We start from the raw sequence: 13,488 nt of genomic DNA on the forward strand, positions 1-13,488 counted from the left end.
TTATCTATTTGTGCATACAGAACTGGGGTACAGGCTGGAGGCTCAGGGGTGGTGAGAGGCTTCACCAGAGACAGGGTGGGGAGAAGAACAGGCAGATCCACGAAGTACACTGCTGAGGGGAGCAGCGGGCGGGTCAGGAGAGGTATGCCACGCCATGTGGTCACCTCTGGGGCAGGCGGGGATCGAACTCATGTGGAAGCGGCTTTTAGATTCTCAGTGCTGTGCTTTAACCCGCTGTGCCACCAGGGAGGGCCAGAAAGATTAAATTCTAAAGTAACCTCACAGGGGAACTTGCTGAAAGACCAAATAAAGCCCATAGCATACAGAGACTAAGTTAATAAACTGCACCGGAGTCTTACAAATTGAAGAAACTTGGGGGTAAACTCGAACTCACCCACAGAGGCCCACTGAAGAATTCTTAGTTCTAATGTTACACATCAATTGTACCTAGAGGGGATAAGCTTAGCATTGCTTGGCTTTGCCTTTTATTTCCAATGCTAAAAACTGGCTAACATTTTAAGAAGCCAACTAGATATATACATCTTTGACAAATCCAAGATGTCAACTAGGGCGTGCTGGGTAAATGAGGGCTTGAATCGCACAGCTCCAGAATACTGCTTTCACATGGAGCATCCAGTGTTATCTCTCACGTTGTGCGTGACTGAGGCTTCAGGAAGGGCAGTGCGGAAGATGGAAGATTCTGGAGACCAGGCCTTTTCCAGATATTCTTCACTCTATTTTTAACACGCTGCAATGAATATGTGGGAAAGGATAATGCCTTTAAAGTTACTAAGAAACACATGTGGAGATCAAAGACAGGCTTGATAAACTCTAGAGCCAATCATCAAATCCTAACCCAGACCAGCTATGTTTAGTATGGAGGTCCGAAGGTGTTACCCAGCTTACTAAGGCCCACTGCCTGACTAAAACTAAAATATCTTAGGGTTGCAATCACCCACATACATTATCACACACCATCTCCATGGTGCGGCTTGTGAAGGCAAGTCAGTTTGAGAGCATTTTAATAGGCTTCTCATACATGGCATTAAGGTTTTATAGCTGCAATTTATATTTCTGTAAGCAAAACAACCCTTTCATGAACTCTTCTAAGTAGGACGGATCCTTTCTTTCCCCTAAGCTAATCTTCACACAAAATTAGAGCTGAACATACATTCCTCTAACTACAACTCAGAGCAATTAAAATTGTATAATTTTCACATTTAAAAAAATGTTTTAATAGGATAATTTTCCTTCTGGGACCCAAAATATCCTTCACTTAGAATCAGAAGTATCACCACAGAATCAGAGCTGAGAACTATAAGCTAAGACCCAAGTAACCTGACTTTAGGCAATGAGCTGGATGAAGGCCTTGTGAAGCTGACAGACCCAAGTATGGGCTCTTTTTCTCCACTGTCCTTAGTTCCTCTAATGACAGAAATCTTACTTTCAATTATCAGTTGTTGAGAACCAATGTTATATATAAGCCTATAAAATAAACCCTACCATATCCTTATTAAAAAGTAAAAATGGTTAAGACTTTAAAAAAACCAACCATACACTGATTGCGCTAGGTCAAAATGACACTTGCCAAATGAAATAGCTCTCAATGGAATAACAGCAGAAAGTAGCAGTGGACAAACCAGATAAAGAATGTCCTTGGGTTCACACTAAATGAAACAGAGGAGACAAATCTCCTTTGCAAGAGAATTACAAGAACATTTAACCCTCCATGGCAAATGTGGGCTATGCCGCTGCTTCCTCCCAAGGACAGCATGGAGAATGGGAAGATTAGCTTTACAGTCAACAATCAACAGTGACAAGTCTAGCTGATAATACCTCTGTGGGTCTTCCTTCCCTCAAACTTCTAAGCTTAGTCATTAAAAAAATCGGAATTTAAATAATGGGGCATCCCACAAAAGAACTATTCCTCAAAACTGTCAAGGTCAATCAAAAGCCAGGAGTTTGAGAAAGTGTCACAGCCAAGGGAAGCCCTAATATATACCATCAGATAGAATGTGCCATCTTGCATGGGATCCTGGGACAGAATATTAGGTAAAAGATAAGATGTGGGCCCTCCCTGGTGGCGTAGTGGGTTAAAGCACAGCACTAAGAAGCTAAAGCCACTTCAGCATGAGTTCGATCCCCAGCCCTGGAGGTGATCCACATGGTGTGGCAGACCTCTCCTGACCCGCCCACTGCTCCCTCCAGCAGTATATTTCAGTAGATCTGCAAGTTCTGCTCCTCACTCTGTCTGGTGAATCCTTTCACTACCCTGCACCTCTAGCCTGTACCCCAGCTCTGTATGCATAAATAAGTAAATCTTAAAATTATATATATATATATAAAATCTGAAGAAGCTATGGGCTTCGGATAACAAAAGTTAACACTTATGGACTCATTGACTGTCCCAAAAGTAGCATACTGAATGAATAGCCTAAGTGGAATACACGTTTGTGTCCTCCATGATCTTTCTGTAAATGTGAAGTTATCCCAAAAAATAAAGTCCACTCACACTAAACCCAGCATTTTTATGTCAATTTTCTTACCTGTGCTGTTTAAGTATACAGAAGGTATGGCTGTTATCAAAACAGAGATACACTGGGGAGAAGGTAAAAGCAAATGAAAACCAGCTTAGGCTTCTCTCATCAGCAGAAAAGTTTTATTCCTTTTAAGGACAAACAAACGACGTTCAAGGCCTCAACTTACACAAACCAAAGTAGCCATTTAAAGCATTAAATATTGTGGTACAGGACATACAATGGCAGGGTGGGAGACTCGACCATCGGAAGCTTACACCAAACTGCTCTATTGCCAGCTGAGCTCTGCTAGTGCTTGGGCGTGGTTGAGGGTAAGAGCATGTCTGCAGAACCGAAGGAGGACTGCTGTGTGCTACAAGTACTGGAACATTTTAGAATGCAATGGGAAGGACACATTCCACACTGAAGGGAAGAAGGGAAGAAAGCTAAGCCCCTCCCCATGGCATTAGGCCGCCTTGCAGAGGGCCACAGCGGAAAAGCGGACTTCCCCTTGCTCACGCTCAGTGAATTCCCTGCAGACCTTGGCGGCATCCTGCAAAGAAGGAATATCCAGTTAATGCTAGTTCCATTAATGACCCAAACAGCAACACCTCAAAACAAAAGTTTCAAAGGGAAAACGCCAGTAGGACCCATTTATGTGCAACTTTAATTTCTGCAAAGCATAAATGCTTAATGCCCATTAAATTTAAAAACCAGGACTCAAAGCAAGAGAAAAGGTCTGATGGAGAAAAGACAACCACATTATAGATTGGAGGCAGAAGCCCCGCCTCCTTTACTATTTTACCAAACACTGTGTTTCTCCCACTTCACACCTGGTTTTGACAAAACTAGATTACTAGTGACGTTTTCCTCAAGTCTAAATAGAAAGTTGTTCTCTCTTCCATAAAGGTGCATAGAGGAAAATGTCCCTAGTTCAAATTGCCAGAGCAGAGATAAATTTCTTTCAAGATTTTACAAAACAGCACTAAAATACCTGGTATTCTAGGAGTAAGACCAGTGGCATATTCTTTGCTGGTGGAATGATGTTTTACTCATTCTAAGACGTAGGTTACAAAGATTAGCATAAAACTGACTCCAACATTAGTTAGTATATTGTAGGGTTTTTAAATCTTGAGTTATCAATCAATCATTAATTTGTAAAGTCCAATGGAAAGACAGCCCCATAAACCACTTTAAATAGGAGAGCTTTAGGAGGATAGGGGATAAACTAAGATTTCCAAGGGCAATGGAACATCAGCAAGACTAGACATCAACTCAATGGTGAAGTTGGCCCTCATTGACCACCCTGGAGTCAGGTTGCTTTGAAACCATGTTGCTTTAGAAAAACTAAAGAAAATGTAGATGGCAGTCGACATCCCACTACTTGCTATCAGAAGTCTCAATTTTAATAGTCCAGATTGATTTGAGAAGTTTAAACAAGACTTGTTTCTCCCACAACAACTTCTACTCACGTAACAGTTTTAGGTATTGTAAACAGGGCACATTTCATGGTATTTACGGAATAGCATTAAGACATCACAAAGAATACCTTGAGCTTTATTAGAAGATCCATCTTTTCACCCAAATGGGTAATAATCATAAATTCTGCCATTTGTTCTTGAACTCCCAGAAATAAATTTCAATTTATTAAAATTGAAAGTTGGGGTAGACCCTCACTACCCCAATCCTCCTTCCCCAGGTCTACTATTCACTCCATGCCACTCTTGTACACTGTGCCACGCCTAAGAATTTTTAGCTCGAGTATATGTAATAATGAACTAGGTTGAGTGACCCCCCCCCCTTCTCGGGTGGCATCACTTGGTCCACTAGCACTCAGAGGTCATCCAGTCCACGTTGTTACAAAGACAGGTCATTACACAAAAGGTTGTATGGACAGTGGCTGAGAGTGTGGGCTGGAGAGACACTGCGTAGATTTGAGCCATGGTTCTGCCATGTATGTCACTCTCCTTAGAAATAATTTCACCTCGGTACCTCAGTTTCCTAATTTGTTAAATGTGAGCATCACCTTTACCTTGTGATATCATTAAAGGGTTTTACAAAAGATGTATCACTTCAGTAGCATCTGTGGCAGCCAGCACAGGAATCAACAGGCTGTGGGCAAAATTTAGCCGATTTCCCCTTTCAGTGGCACAGTCCTTCACCCGTTAGCCTCTTGTCTTTGGGCTACACTATCGCTCCAAGAGCAGAACTGCATATTTACAGCAGAGCCCTAGGCCACCTGAAGACTAAAATATTTTCTATCTAGTTCTTAACGAAACAAAGTTGCAGGCCCCTGGTCTACATAGAGACCTCAAAAAAGATTAGGCGTTTTTATAAATGAAGTAACTAAACCTTAAGAGGAATTTTTAACTCACCATGCATTACTTGTTCTTTTTGTAAAGATGTATATTTATGCATACAAGAACATGGGTGTAAGCTAGAGGTGCAGGGGGTGAGGACTCACCAGAGAGAGTGGGGAGCAGAACAGGAGGATCTACTGAAATACTCGCCGAGGGGAGCGGGGGGGGGGCAGGGGGGGGGAGAGACAGGAGGTCTGCTGTGCCACATGGGTCAGCTCCCTGGCCAGGGACGAACTCATGCTGCAGTGGCTGCTGATAGCTTGATAGTACCATGTCTTTCATCACTAAGCCACCAGGGAGGCCCAAGTATTATTTCTTTATAACAGCAAATTGATTTAACTATGACTTGTTTTGAAGATGGAAGAGACCTAGAGAATCACCAACGCTAGTCCAGAAGTGGCTTCTGCGGTCATTTGTACCAGGATGAACACATAAGCCCTGGCTCTAAATAAAAGTTCTTGTCAGGCATTGAGTGTGCTCTTCTCACCCTGTAACCGTGGGCCACGTGAGAACTCCCAATGTTAACTGCCTGACCAGAATCCACCATGGATTCTGCACTCAAGGCCATGTCTTGACTTGAAATAACACAGGATCCAAGACTGACCCAAATTCAGCAGTCTGAGGAATTACGAAAATTGCTATTACATGTGCTGGCCAACTATGATGTAATCTGATGAGGGGACAATGGTCACCTTAATCCCCATGAAGTGCAGCACTGGCTTTTCAGGGTAATTCGAAGCAAGGGATAAAGACAGCACACGATCCAGATTAGTCAGGAACGCTCAGAGGGATGCTGTTTATAACCATTTGCTATAAAATCAGGTAGAATTACTAAGATGATCTTTAAGCCCTACAGATTACTATTAACCCAGCTGATCAACATTGGCTGCAGTGTTAGCACTTTAGAATACACAATTTGGCTAAAGAAATGTGGGTGTTAACGGAGACTGAGTCCAAAGATTACCTGTAACAGTGTGTCCTCCGAACTGGTGCCATGGTTCACAGGAAAAGGCATTCGTCCATCTGTAAGAAAGAAGCAGGGCATTTCCATTTTCTCTGCATGTTTTCTGGTTACTATGCTTGCTCATGCTAAAGGGACATTTTAGATTCCTCCAAAGAGAATTGGTTACTCCCACAAAGAAAAGGCTGGTTACAAAGCAACAGACTGAAAATAGGATTCGAGTATTCCCAGTACCATTCCAGGCAAGTCTAGCCTCGAGGCAAAGCCCACAAACCCAGTATGGCTACCCTAACTGATGATGTATTCATGCCCATTTTGAAAGAGACCACAGAGCACCTTGAGATTTCAGCTGACCTTCAATGATGGTAAATAAAGCTAAGTCTTTTGCACTCAAGGCCATGTCTTGACTTGAAATAACACAGCTGTTAAGTCTCCATTAGTGGAAAGGGAGGACTCTTGACAAAATGGATGAGCTGTCTGGTTGCAATACACCAATTCACAGAAACTACCGTGTCCAAATGCTTTTCACATAAACAAGGCCACTTTTGGGCTACTTGCATATGGGCATTTATCGTTTTCTAAATGTATTCCTTGACTGAAAAGGATGATGATCAGAGCTATACACTGGTAATGCTTTATCCAAAGCAGAAAGAGGAAATTGAACGCCTACAGCTTGCACTACGCCAATTCTCATTCACTGGTTTGGGAACAATACCATGGGTCAGTTGCCTGAATGTTTATAAAGCACTAAGCAGCCCCAAGAGAAGACCTTAGAGCTCTGACTTCACCTACAATAATATACTAAGTGCCATAAAACTACATATCAAGATTTTAAGAGGAGTGAAGCTGAAAAAGCACGCCTCAAGCTATATCAGATACCAAAAATGTGGTAAAACATACCAAGTTCATAGAGGTGACCGTCCACGTTGTTAAACAGAATAAAATGAAAGTTCACTTTGTCATCTACCTGAAGAGAGCCAAGAGATTATTTTTGAGAGTAAGCATTTTATAAGTGGCACTTAATTTGCTCAACACAAATTCTCTTGCTATCAAACATGCTTGACCAATTTGCCTATATATATATTTTAAGTTTTAACAGCTAACATTCTAGGCCATATTCTAAACCCATTAAGGCAGATTAACTGTCAGAACTCTATAAAGATGCTGTTCCGTCCTTTTTACTGAGGATATTAAAGCTTAGGGAAGCTAATTATCTCACCAATGGTTAAAACCAGAAAGTGACAGAATCAACAGTTATGATGACACTGTCAGTGACTTAAATCTAATTTAACAGATGGCTCAAAGGTTCTGTTCAGCTTAATGGTACATTTAAGTCTTTCAAACTGTCAGTCCTTAGTATATCTTACTCTCCCCAACAGTCTGTAAGAAGGGTATCTGAAATACACAATTGCTAGGAAAGGCATTACTCTATTAGACTCACTTGAATTTAAAATACTATCAGCTTGAAGTCACCAAGACTAAGAATGTAACTGACAGTTGACATGAGCATTAATTTTTTTATGAACAAGTTTGATCAAAGTATTATTCTGGTAGAATTTTCTAGGGCTAGTTGGCCTTGGGTATAAAACAACACTGGCTAGGTTTCACGAAGAGGCTGCTGCTCATCCTTCAGGGCTAACAGAGCCCGGCTCTGGTTTCTGCTCGTATTTACCCGACATTGGCCTTCCTGTGCCACAGCATCATGGGCCGCCTGAATGGCCTGCAGGAAGAAGAAAAGAAAGAATTAGCACAGAAACCTCCAAAGTTATTGGAAACACAATGCTTTGTAAGTTCTCTTCCTACCTCATTCTTTTCAAAGCATTTTGCTCTATCTTCAGGGGACAACTTCTCTGTCTCAGAAAGAAATTGTTTCAGGACTGATCCATCCTCTTTTTTAAAGAGAAAAAATGTAAATATTAGCACAGATAAAATAATGCAAATAGATGCATATTTATGGCTGACAAATGCTTTTGCATGGTCAGTCATGTTTGAGAACCAGAATCTTTACTGTGGTCTCCACACACATACATGAGTTCTCCTTTTTACCCCAGCTTTTTTCCACCTACCCCTAGAGCCCACTTTCAAGCTGGAGAATTCTATTCCTCCAGTGTGACCAGCAAACCCCTGCCTCTGCTACCTACCACCTCTGGTCTCTCTCTTCCCACTTCAAGCTCAACCTGTAAATTGCAAATCACTTGCCAACTTGTAAAATGCATCTGTGAGCTTCTTTAGTGCCATCAAAGTAGACCACTCGTCTCTGTTTTATGTCTACAGCACAAAGCAATGTATAACCACTGGCTATTATTACGATGCAATAATCACACTAGTAACAGTTCTCAAACCAAGATTTTTATTTCGGTGTGGAAAATGCAAACTTTTTAAACTGTTACCCAGATAAAACACCGAAATGATCTTCAATAGAAATGTACAGAGCCAGTGGGCCTAGAAAGCATGATGGGCTGAGAGTTGGTATAAACCCTTTGTCAGGCTCAGTGTGGATGCATGCAGCAGACACTGACCACAGAGCAAGAGCAACCTCAACTTCAAAAGATCTGAACTGAAGTTTCAGTCTAAACTGGAAAATTGTGCCTCCCTGGTGGCGTAGGAATTAAAGACACAGTGTTGCCAAGCTCTCAGCCACTGCAGCACAGGCTCAAGCCCCTGCCAAGGAGCTGACCCATAAGGTACAGCAGACCTCTCCTGTCTCACCCCCCCAGCAGGGTATTTCAGTTAATCTGCCCGTTCTGTCTCTAGGGAATCTTCTCATCTCCCTCCCCACCTCTGGCCTACACCCCACAGTTCTTATATGCATAAATAAATAAATCTTAAAAAAAAAAAAAACAAAAAAACTTTAAATGGAACAACCAGAAGGCTGTGGCAGGGATTAGGTCTTTGTCGCCATGGTTACAAAATCACCGCACCTTTGCTAAAACCTCAGGAACATGGTACCGTAAATACACTGAAATATGCTACAGAAGAAAATAGCAAATCTCAAGCTTTAGTTTTTTAGCATGGCTTAGTCACTACTTGGAAAACACAATTTCTAAAGGATTTGGATATTTATAAACAATTTTTTTTTTTTAAATTTCAAAAGTTATACCTGTAAGTAGACTGCGGGCCACACTTTTACTGGAGTTTTGTTATGTGGCCTTTCTATGCACCCATGTGGACTCTCTGCACCTATGCATGCAAGAATTGGAGAAGGCACTCGGGCACAACTGTCCTAAGACAAGGGCCCACACGTCACGAGGCAGCCGGGGACACTGAGGCAGCCACTGACTGATGGTGTGGCCATGGTCTGAGGTGGTCTGGGAGTAGCTCAGAAAGTGCATCAAGTACCTACACAGGAACTCCCTGGAGATGTGGCTAACATGTCCCCTCCAGCTCCCCACGAAGCTGACTGCCCTCTGTCTCCCCCATTCCTCCTGCTCGTTGATTATGTGACAATCATGCTTGTTTATTGCTGCTAACAAATAGCATGAAGTTTGCTCTGCAAACCTACTCCACGACTCGTCCCTTAGTGTGTGTCCCTGTGGGACATGCTGGCACCTCCCCAACGCAATGTTGTTTGAGCATTTTTTTTTAAAGGTACTTGACCTGCTATGAGTAACAGTATGAGCTGTTGAAGTTATTTAATTCTTAAATCACCTCTCCCCCAACCCTACAGGCTGAATCTGGAGTTGACCGCTATTGCTGCCTACTTTTGTAAATAAAGTTTTCTTGAAAACAGCCACATCCAGTGGTTTGCATTTTGTCCAGTATGAGGGCAGAGACCAGGTGATCCTCAAATTCTAAAATATTTACTCTCTGGACTTGTAAGAGTACGGGCTCTTGGTCTAGGTCATGCACCATGGGCGATGCACTTTAATGTATCTCAGAAGTGTTAACTGTGTTTAGGATCTTATCTTTTACATTCTCCACCTTACCCATCAGAGGTGAATGAAAGACTCTGAGCTGACTTTGTTCACAAATGATCTTTCAAGGTTTCAACCTGCTGTTATGGGTCCCTGCAGGGGCTTATGTAATGTGATGAGGTGCCTTAAGCTGTTTGGTTATGTTGCTGAAAGATACAGAACCATTAAAGATAGGTCCTGATTGTTGATATTTTAAAGCTTATCCTTTCTTATTCTTTAGAATTCAATAAGAGCACATGAGAATACCTACAATAAAGAACCCCAAGGGTTCTTCCTTTCATCAAAATTGTCAGAATGGAAGAGTGTATGCAGAGACAAGAAAAAAAAAAATCGCAGAGCACTAACTCCTCTCCAAGAAACCAAGTTTCTTGGACAACGTGTCCCATTAAAACAGAAACACAGGGGTTTGGGAGGTGGGGGGCTGGTGGTACAAAGGGTTAAGAACAGCACTATGAAGCTATGGCAACCACTGCACAAGTTCGATCCCCAGGCTGGGTCTGTTCTGCTCCCCACTTCTCTCTGATGACTCCTCTCACCAGAGATAACAAGCCCTGTTTCCTCTGGCTTGTACCCCAGTTCTTGTATGCATAAATAAGTCTTAAAAGAAAGCAAAACTGAAGCATGAATTCACCCACTATCGAACTGAATAAGTGGGCATCAAAAATTTCTAAAGCAGTGGTTTGCTGAACTGACCCTTGGAATTAAGCTTTATCGTTACCTAGAGATCTACAACCTCCAAACTCACACTTACCAAATTGTAGTTTGTCTTTATTATTGGCCACCGCGTGGATGAGTCCTATGGTACCACAGGAGTTGCCAATGGTCTGCTTCATGAAGTACACTTTAGGACTGACTTCTTGTCCCTTCAGTTCCTCAATCTGTTTTTTCCTAAAGTTCTCATGCTGGGATATAAAAGAACATTTTTGTATCTTCAACTGAAAATGTAAGAGCAGATGGCAGCACAGCGCGTCCTACCACCTAAACTGAAACAAGTGGGATGTGTGACCAGGAGACTGGCTCGAGCTGCTGCCCAGCGCCAGAGGCCTGTCTGCCTCCCACGCCAGCCCATGGGCTCACAGAGGTTCCGGGACTCCACCCTGATGCTGCACTGCAGTAGTGGCCTTGGATATCACCCAAGGCTTTGTCTAGACACCACTGTACCTTTCCACTTGAAATGGGTGGTGCCAGGAAATCGGAAAAGCAGACAAGTTCATTCTTTCCTCCCTTTCACACCAACAATGGTTTCACACAGGCACTCCAATCATGCTTTGGTCAATTTAACCTCCAACAAGTACATCAACCGGTTTATATTTCAGTATTTTTTAAAGGGCTACTTCCTTCTAAGTATGCTTCAAAAAAAAAAAAGTCTTAATTGAAGGTAAGTTTAAAAAATAAAAATCAATTATTTCCCCTACCCATATTTTTAGTTAAAAGTCTAGGTTACTGAGCTGTAAGTTCACAAAAATATGTCATCCTACAAGATGATGTGACAGGTTGTCTTTGCAGGTGGTATAACTAAGGGCATCTTAGCAATTGCAGGATCACAAGGTCTGAGTAAATCAGTAACACTAGATACAGTTTTCCTTCAAGCAGCTATTAGCTCTGTTTACAGTAATTTAGTGGACTTGTCTGAAGCTTTTACTATCAAGGTTTTAAAAACTAAAAAGTGTGACTTCTCAAGTTAAAAGTAGGGTACTGACACTATAGAAGCAAATTCCCCATAATTAGTGGAATTCAAATTGAAAACCAGAAACATTCCCAATGCTAGCAGCTTGTATATGAAATGAAGTAAAAGCCTGGTCTGTGCACCACCAGATGACTAAAGAGCTCTTGTCCTACAAGGTCACCTGAATTCCAACCAGTGGTTAAGTTCTAGCATCGTTATCTACCGAATCCTTGAATTACTTGAGCTGCTCATCGACTGCAAAGATTTTCACTTTTCTAGGTTAATTAGATTACGAATGGGATAACCCTAACCTTTAAGGTTGTTTTTACTTTGTCATAGTGACACTTCTGTTACTATTTCATTATTGCTTAAAATCAAATTCGAACTCTTAAACAGGTGCTTTCTAAATTAACGTTAGCTCGCTTGGAAATCAACCTGTAAACCCCAACTTTTCTCTGAATTTGCTGCAGTGTTTTGCCAAATCTAATATATTGAACTGGCACTAAAGGACAAAGTAGTGAGCTCTTTGAAACAAAAATATCCAAACCATGTTCCCTAAAGCAAGAGTGACTTCATTTAGCAAAGGGAGAACAGCAGGCTTCTGAAGTAAAAACATGCTGCACCACTGCCTCCCAGAGGCCTGGCCCGAGTGCTGTTCAAAACCTGTGAGTCATCATGGTTTCTCTAACAAGAAAGGTCCGTAAGAGGCTAAAAGGAGAGGGAGGTGGCTGTTTGATCAGAACAGGGAAGCTAATTTGATCTGCAGCTGTTCTTCCCTAAGTTAACGACCTAATAGAAACATGTAAGTGGGATCATCCTAATAGTTTGAATAAGTGTTTTAACCCAGTAACCTTAATCCATTGATTGGGAAGAGTGGAATTTTTCCAGAGGGCTTAACCCATACCGAGAATGACTCCAAAACACCCAACCTTGGGAGAGGGCTTCACTCTGTCTGGAGTGACATCACAAAGGCTATGTCCCAAAGTTAGCTAATTTCAACCATGCCCAAATCAGGAATCAAGTGAAAGCAATGGGTAGACAATGCCATGCTAATTAGTGGGATTCCATACATCGCAAGACAACAATTATCCCAGCTACCTTTTTAATATTTGAAGCTCAGCCTTTGAGGTACATATATCCATGCATACTTGGAGGAAGACCATCTAAAGGGAAATGAAAAGGTGTTTCCAAGACTGCTCTAATGCCCACCTACTTCATATAGCTACATGCTCAGAGACAAAAGAGACAGGAAAGAGGCTCCCTCCCTCACAAACACATGTAATTGGTTGTTTTGGGTTTCTTTTTCTTTCCTTTATTTTTAACCACATTCTAGAGGCTAAAAATCAATTGCGCATATTGAGGGGAATGGTAAGACTGGCCCACAGGAAACTCAGCAGTGGAGGTGGAGAATTAGAGAACCCCCATTGTTTTCTTGTGACTTAGCAAGCCATTCCCCTCCATTTTATAGCAAGGTAGGAATCTCAGCACCAAACAATAAATTGCCTTTTAAGGACCACTCCTGCCTTAGCAGGTTCAGAAAAGCCCAGATTCTAATGATCTCATGAGTAGGCGGAATATCTTTCCAGAGCAACTGAGATGCTGGAACTGAAATGCTGCTTCACTTATAAATTCAAGGCACTCTGAGTGGATGGCCAAGGAGGCAATAAACGCTATTCTATTACAAGAGAGCTCCCAGAGTAGGTACTGGCAAAGTAGCTATTCCTCACTCCCTGGGAGGTGCACCTTGTATGCCCCAGAGGGAGGGAACCGTTTTTGCTAGGTCTGGACACCAGTTCAAACAGCGAGTCTATAGACACCGTCCTCCACATCTCCCACAGGTTTGGAAGCAGCGCGCACCGTCGGGGGTCGACGCTCCCCACACCCCACGCCTTACCTGGGCTGTAAGGGGAAACAGCAGCAGCAGCGCGCAGGCAGGAGCTGGCACGGAGCCCAGAGCCTCCTCTTCCAGCCCCAGCACGTCAGCGAAGCGCCACTGGCCGGCGACCCCCAGCCGGGCCAGCACCTGCAGAGAGCAGACGCGGCGGCCAGGCGCGCGCGCACACCGGCACGT

At 42.6% G+C, this 13,488-nt stretch overlaps 1 protein-coding gene across 1 annotated transcript in view; it reads right to left on the minus strand.

Moving 5' to 3' along the window:
• Window positions 1-2,640: 2,640 nt before the first annotated feature.
• UCHL1 (ubiquitin carboxyl-terminal esterase L1 (ubiquitin thiolesterase)) overlaps window positions 2,641-13,488 on the minus strand; it is an 11,554-nt gene continuing 706 nt past the window's right edge. Inside the window, exons 3-9 of the mRNA XM_004681331.2 lie at window positions 13,312-13,440; window positions 10,503-10,653; window positions 7,641-7,726; window positions 7,510-7,557; window positions 6,738-6,804; window positions 5,841-5,899; window positions 2,641-3,069 (exon numbers count right to left, since the gene is read on the minus strand). Coding sequence (XP_004681388.1) covers window positions 2,983-3,069; window positions 5,841-5,899; window positions 6,738-6,804; window positions 7,510-7,557; window positions 7,641-7,726; window positions 10,503-10,653; window positions 13,312-13,440 — 627 coding nt within the window. The 3' untranslated portion in view covers window positions 2,641-2,982. The remainder of the gene's footprint in view (window positions 3,070-5,840; window positions 5,900-6,737; window positions 6,805-7,509; window positions 7,558-7,640; window positions 7,727-10,502; window positions 10,654-13,311; window positions 13,441-13,488) is intronic.

Source organism: Condylura cristata, unplaced genomic scaffold (assembly GCF_000260355.1).
Source record: "Condylura cristata isolate star-nosed mole 26May11 unplaced genomic scaffold, ConCri1.0 scaffold00012, whole genome shotgun sequence".
Taxonomy (NCBI): Eukaryota; Metazoa; Chordata; class Mammalia; order Eulipotyphla; family Talpidae; genus Condylura; species Condylura cristata.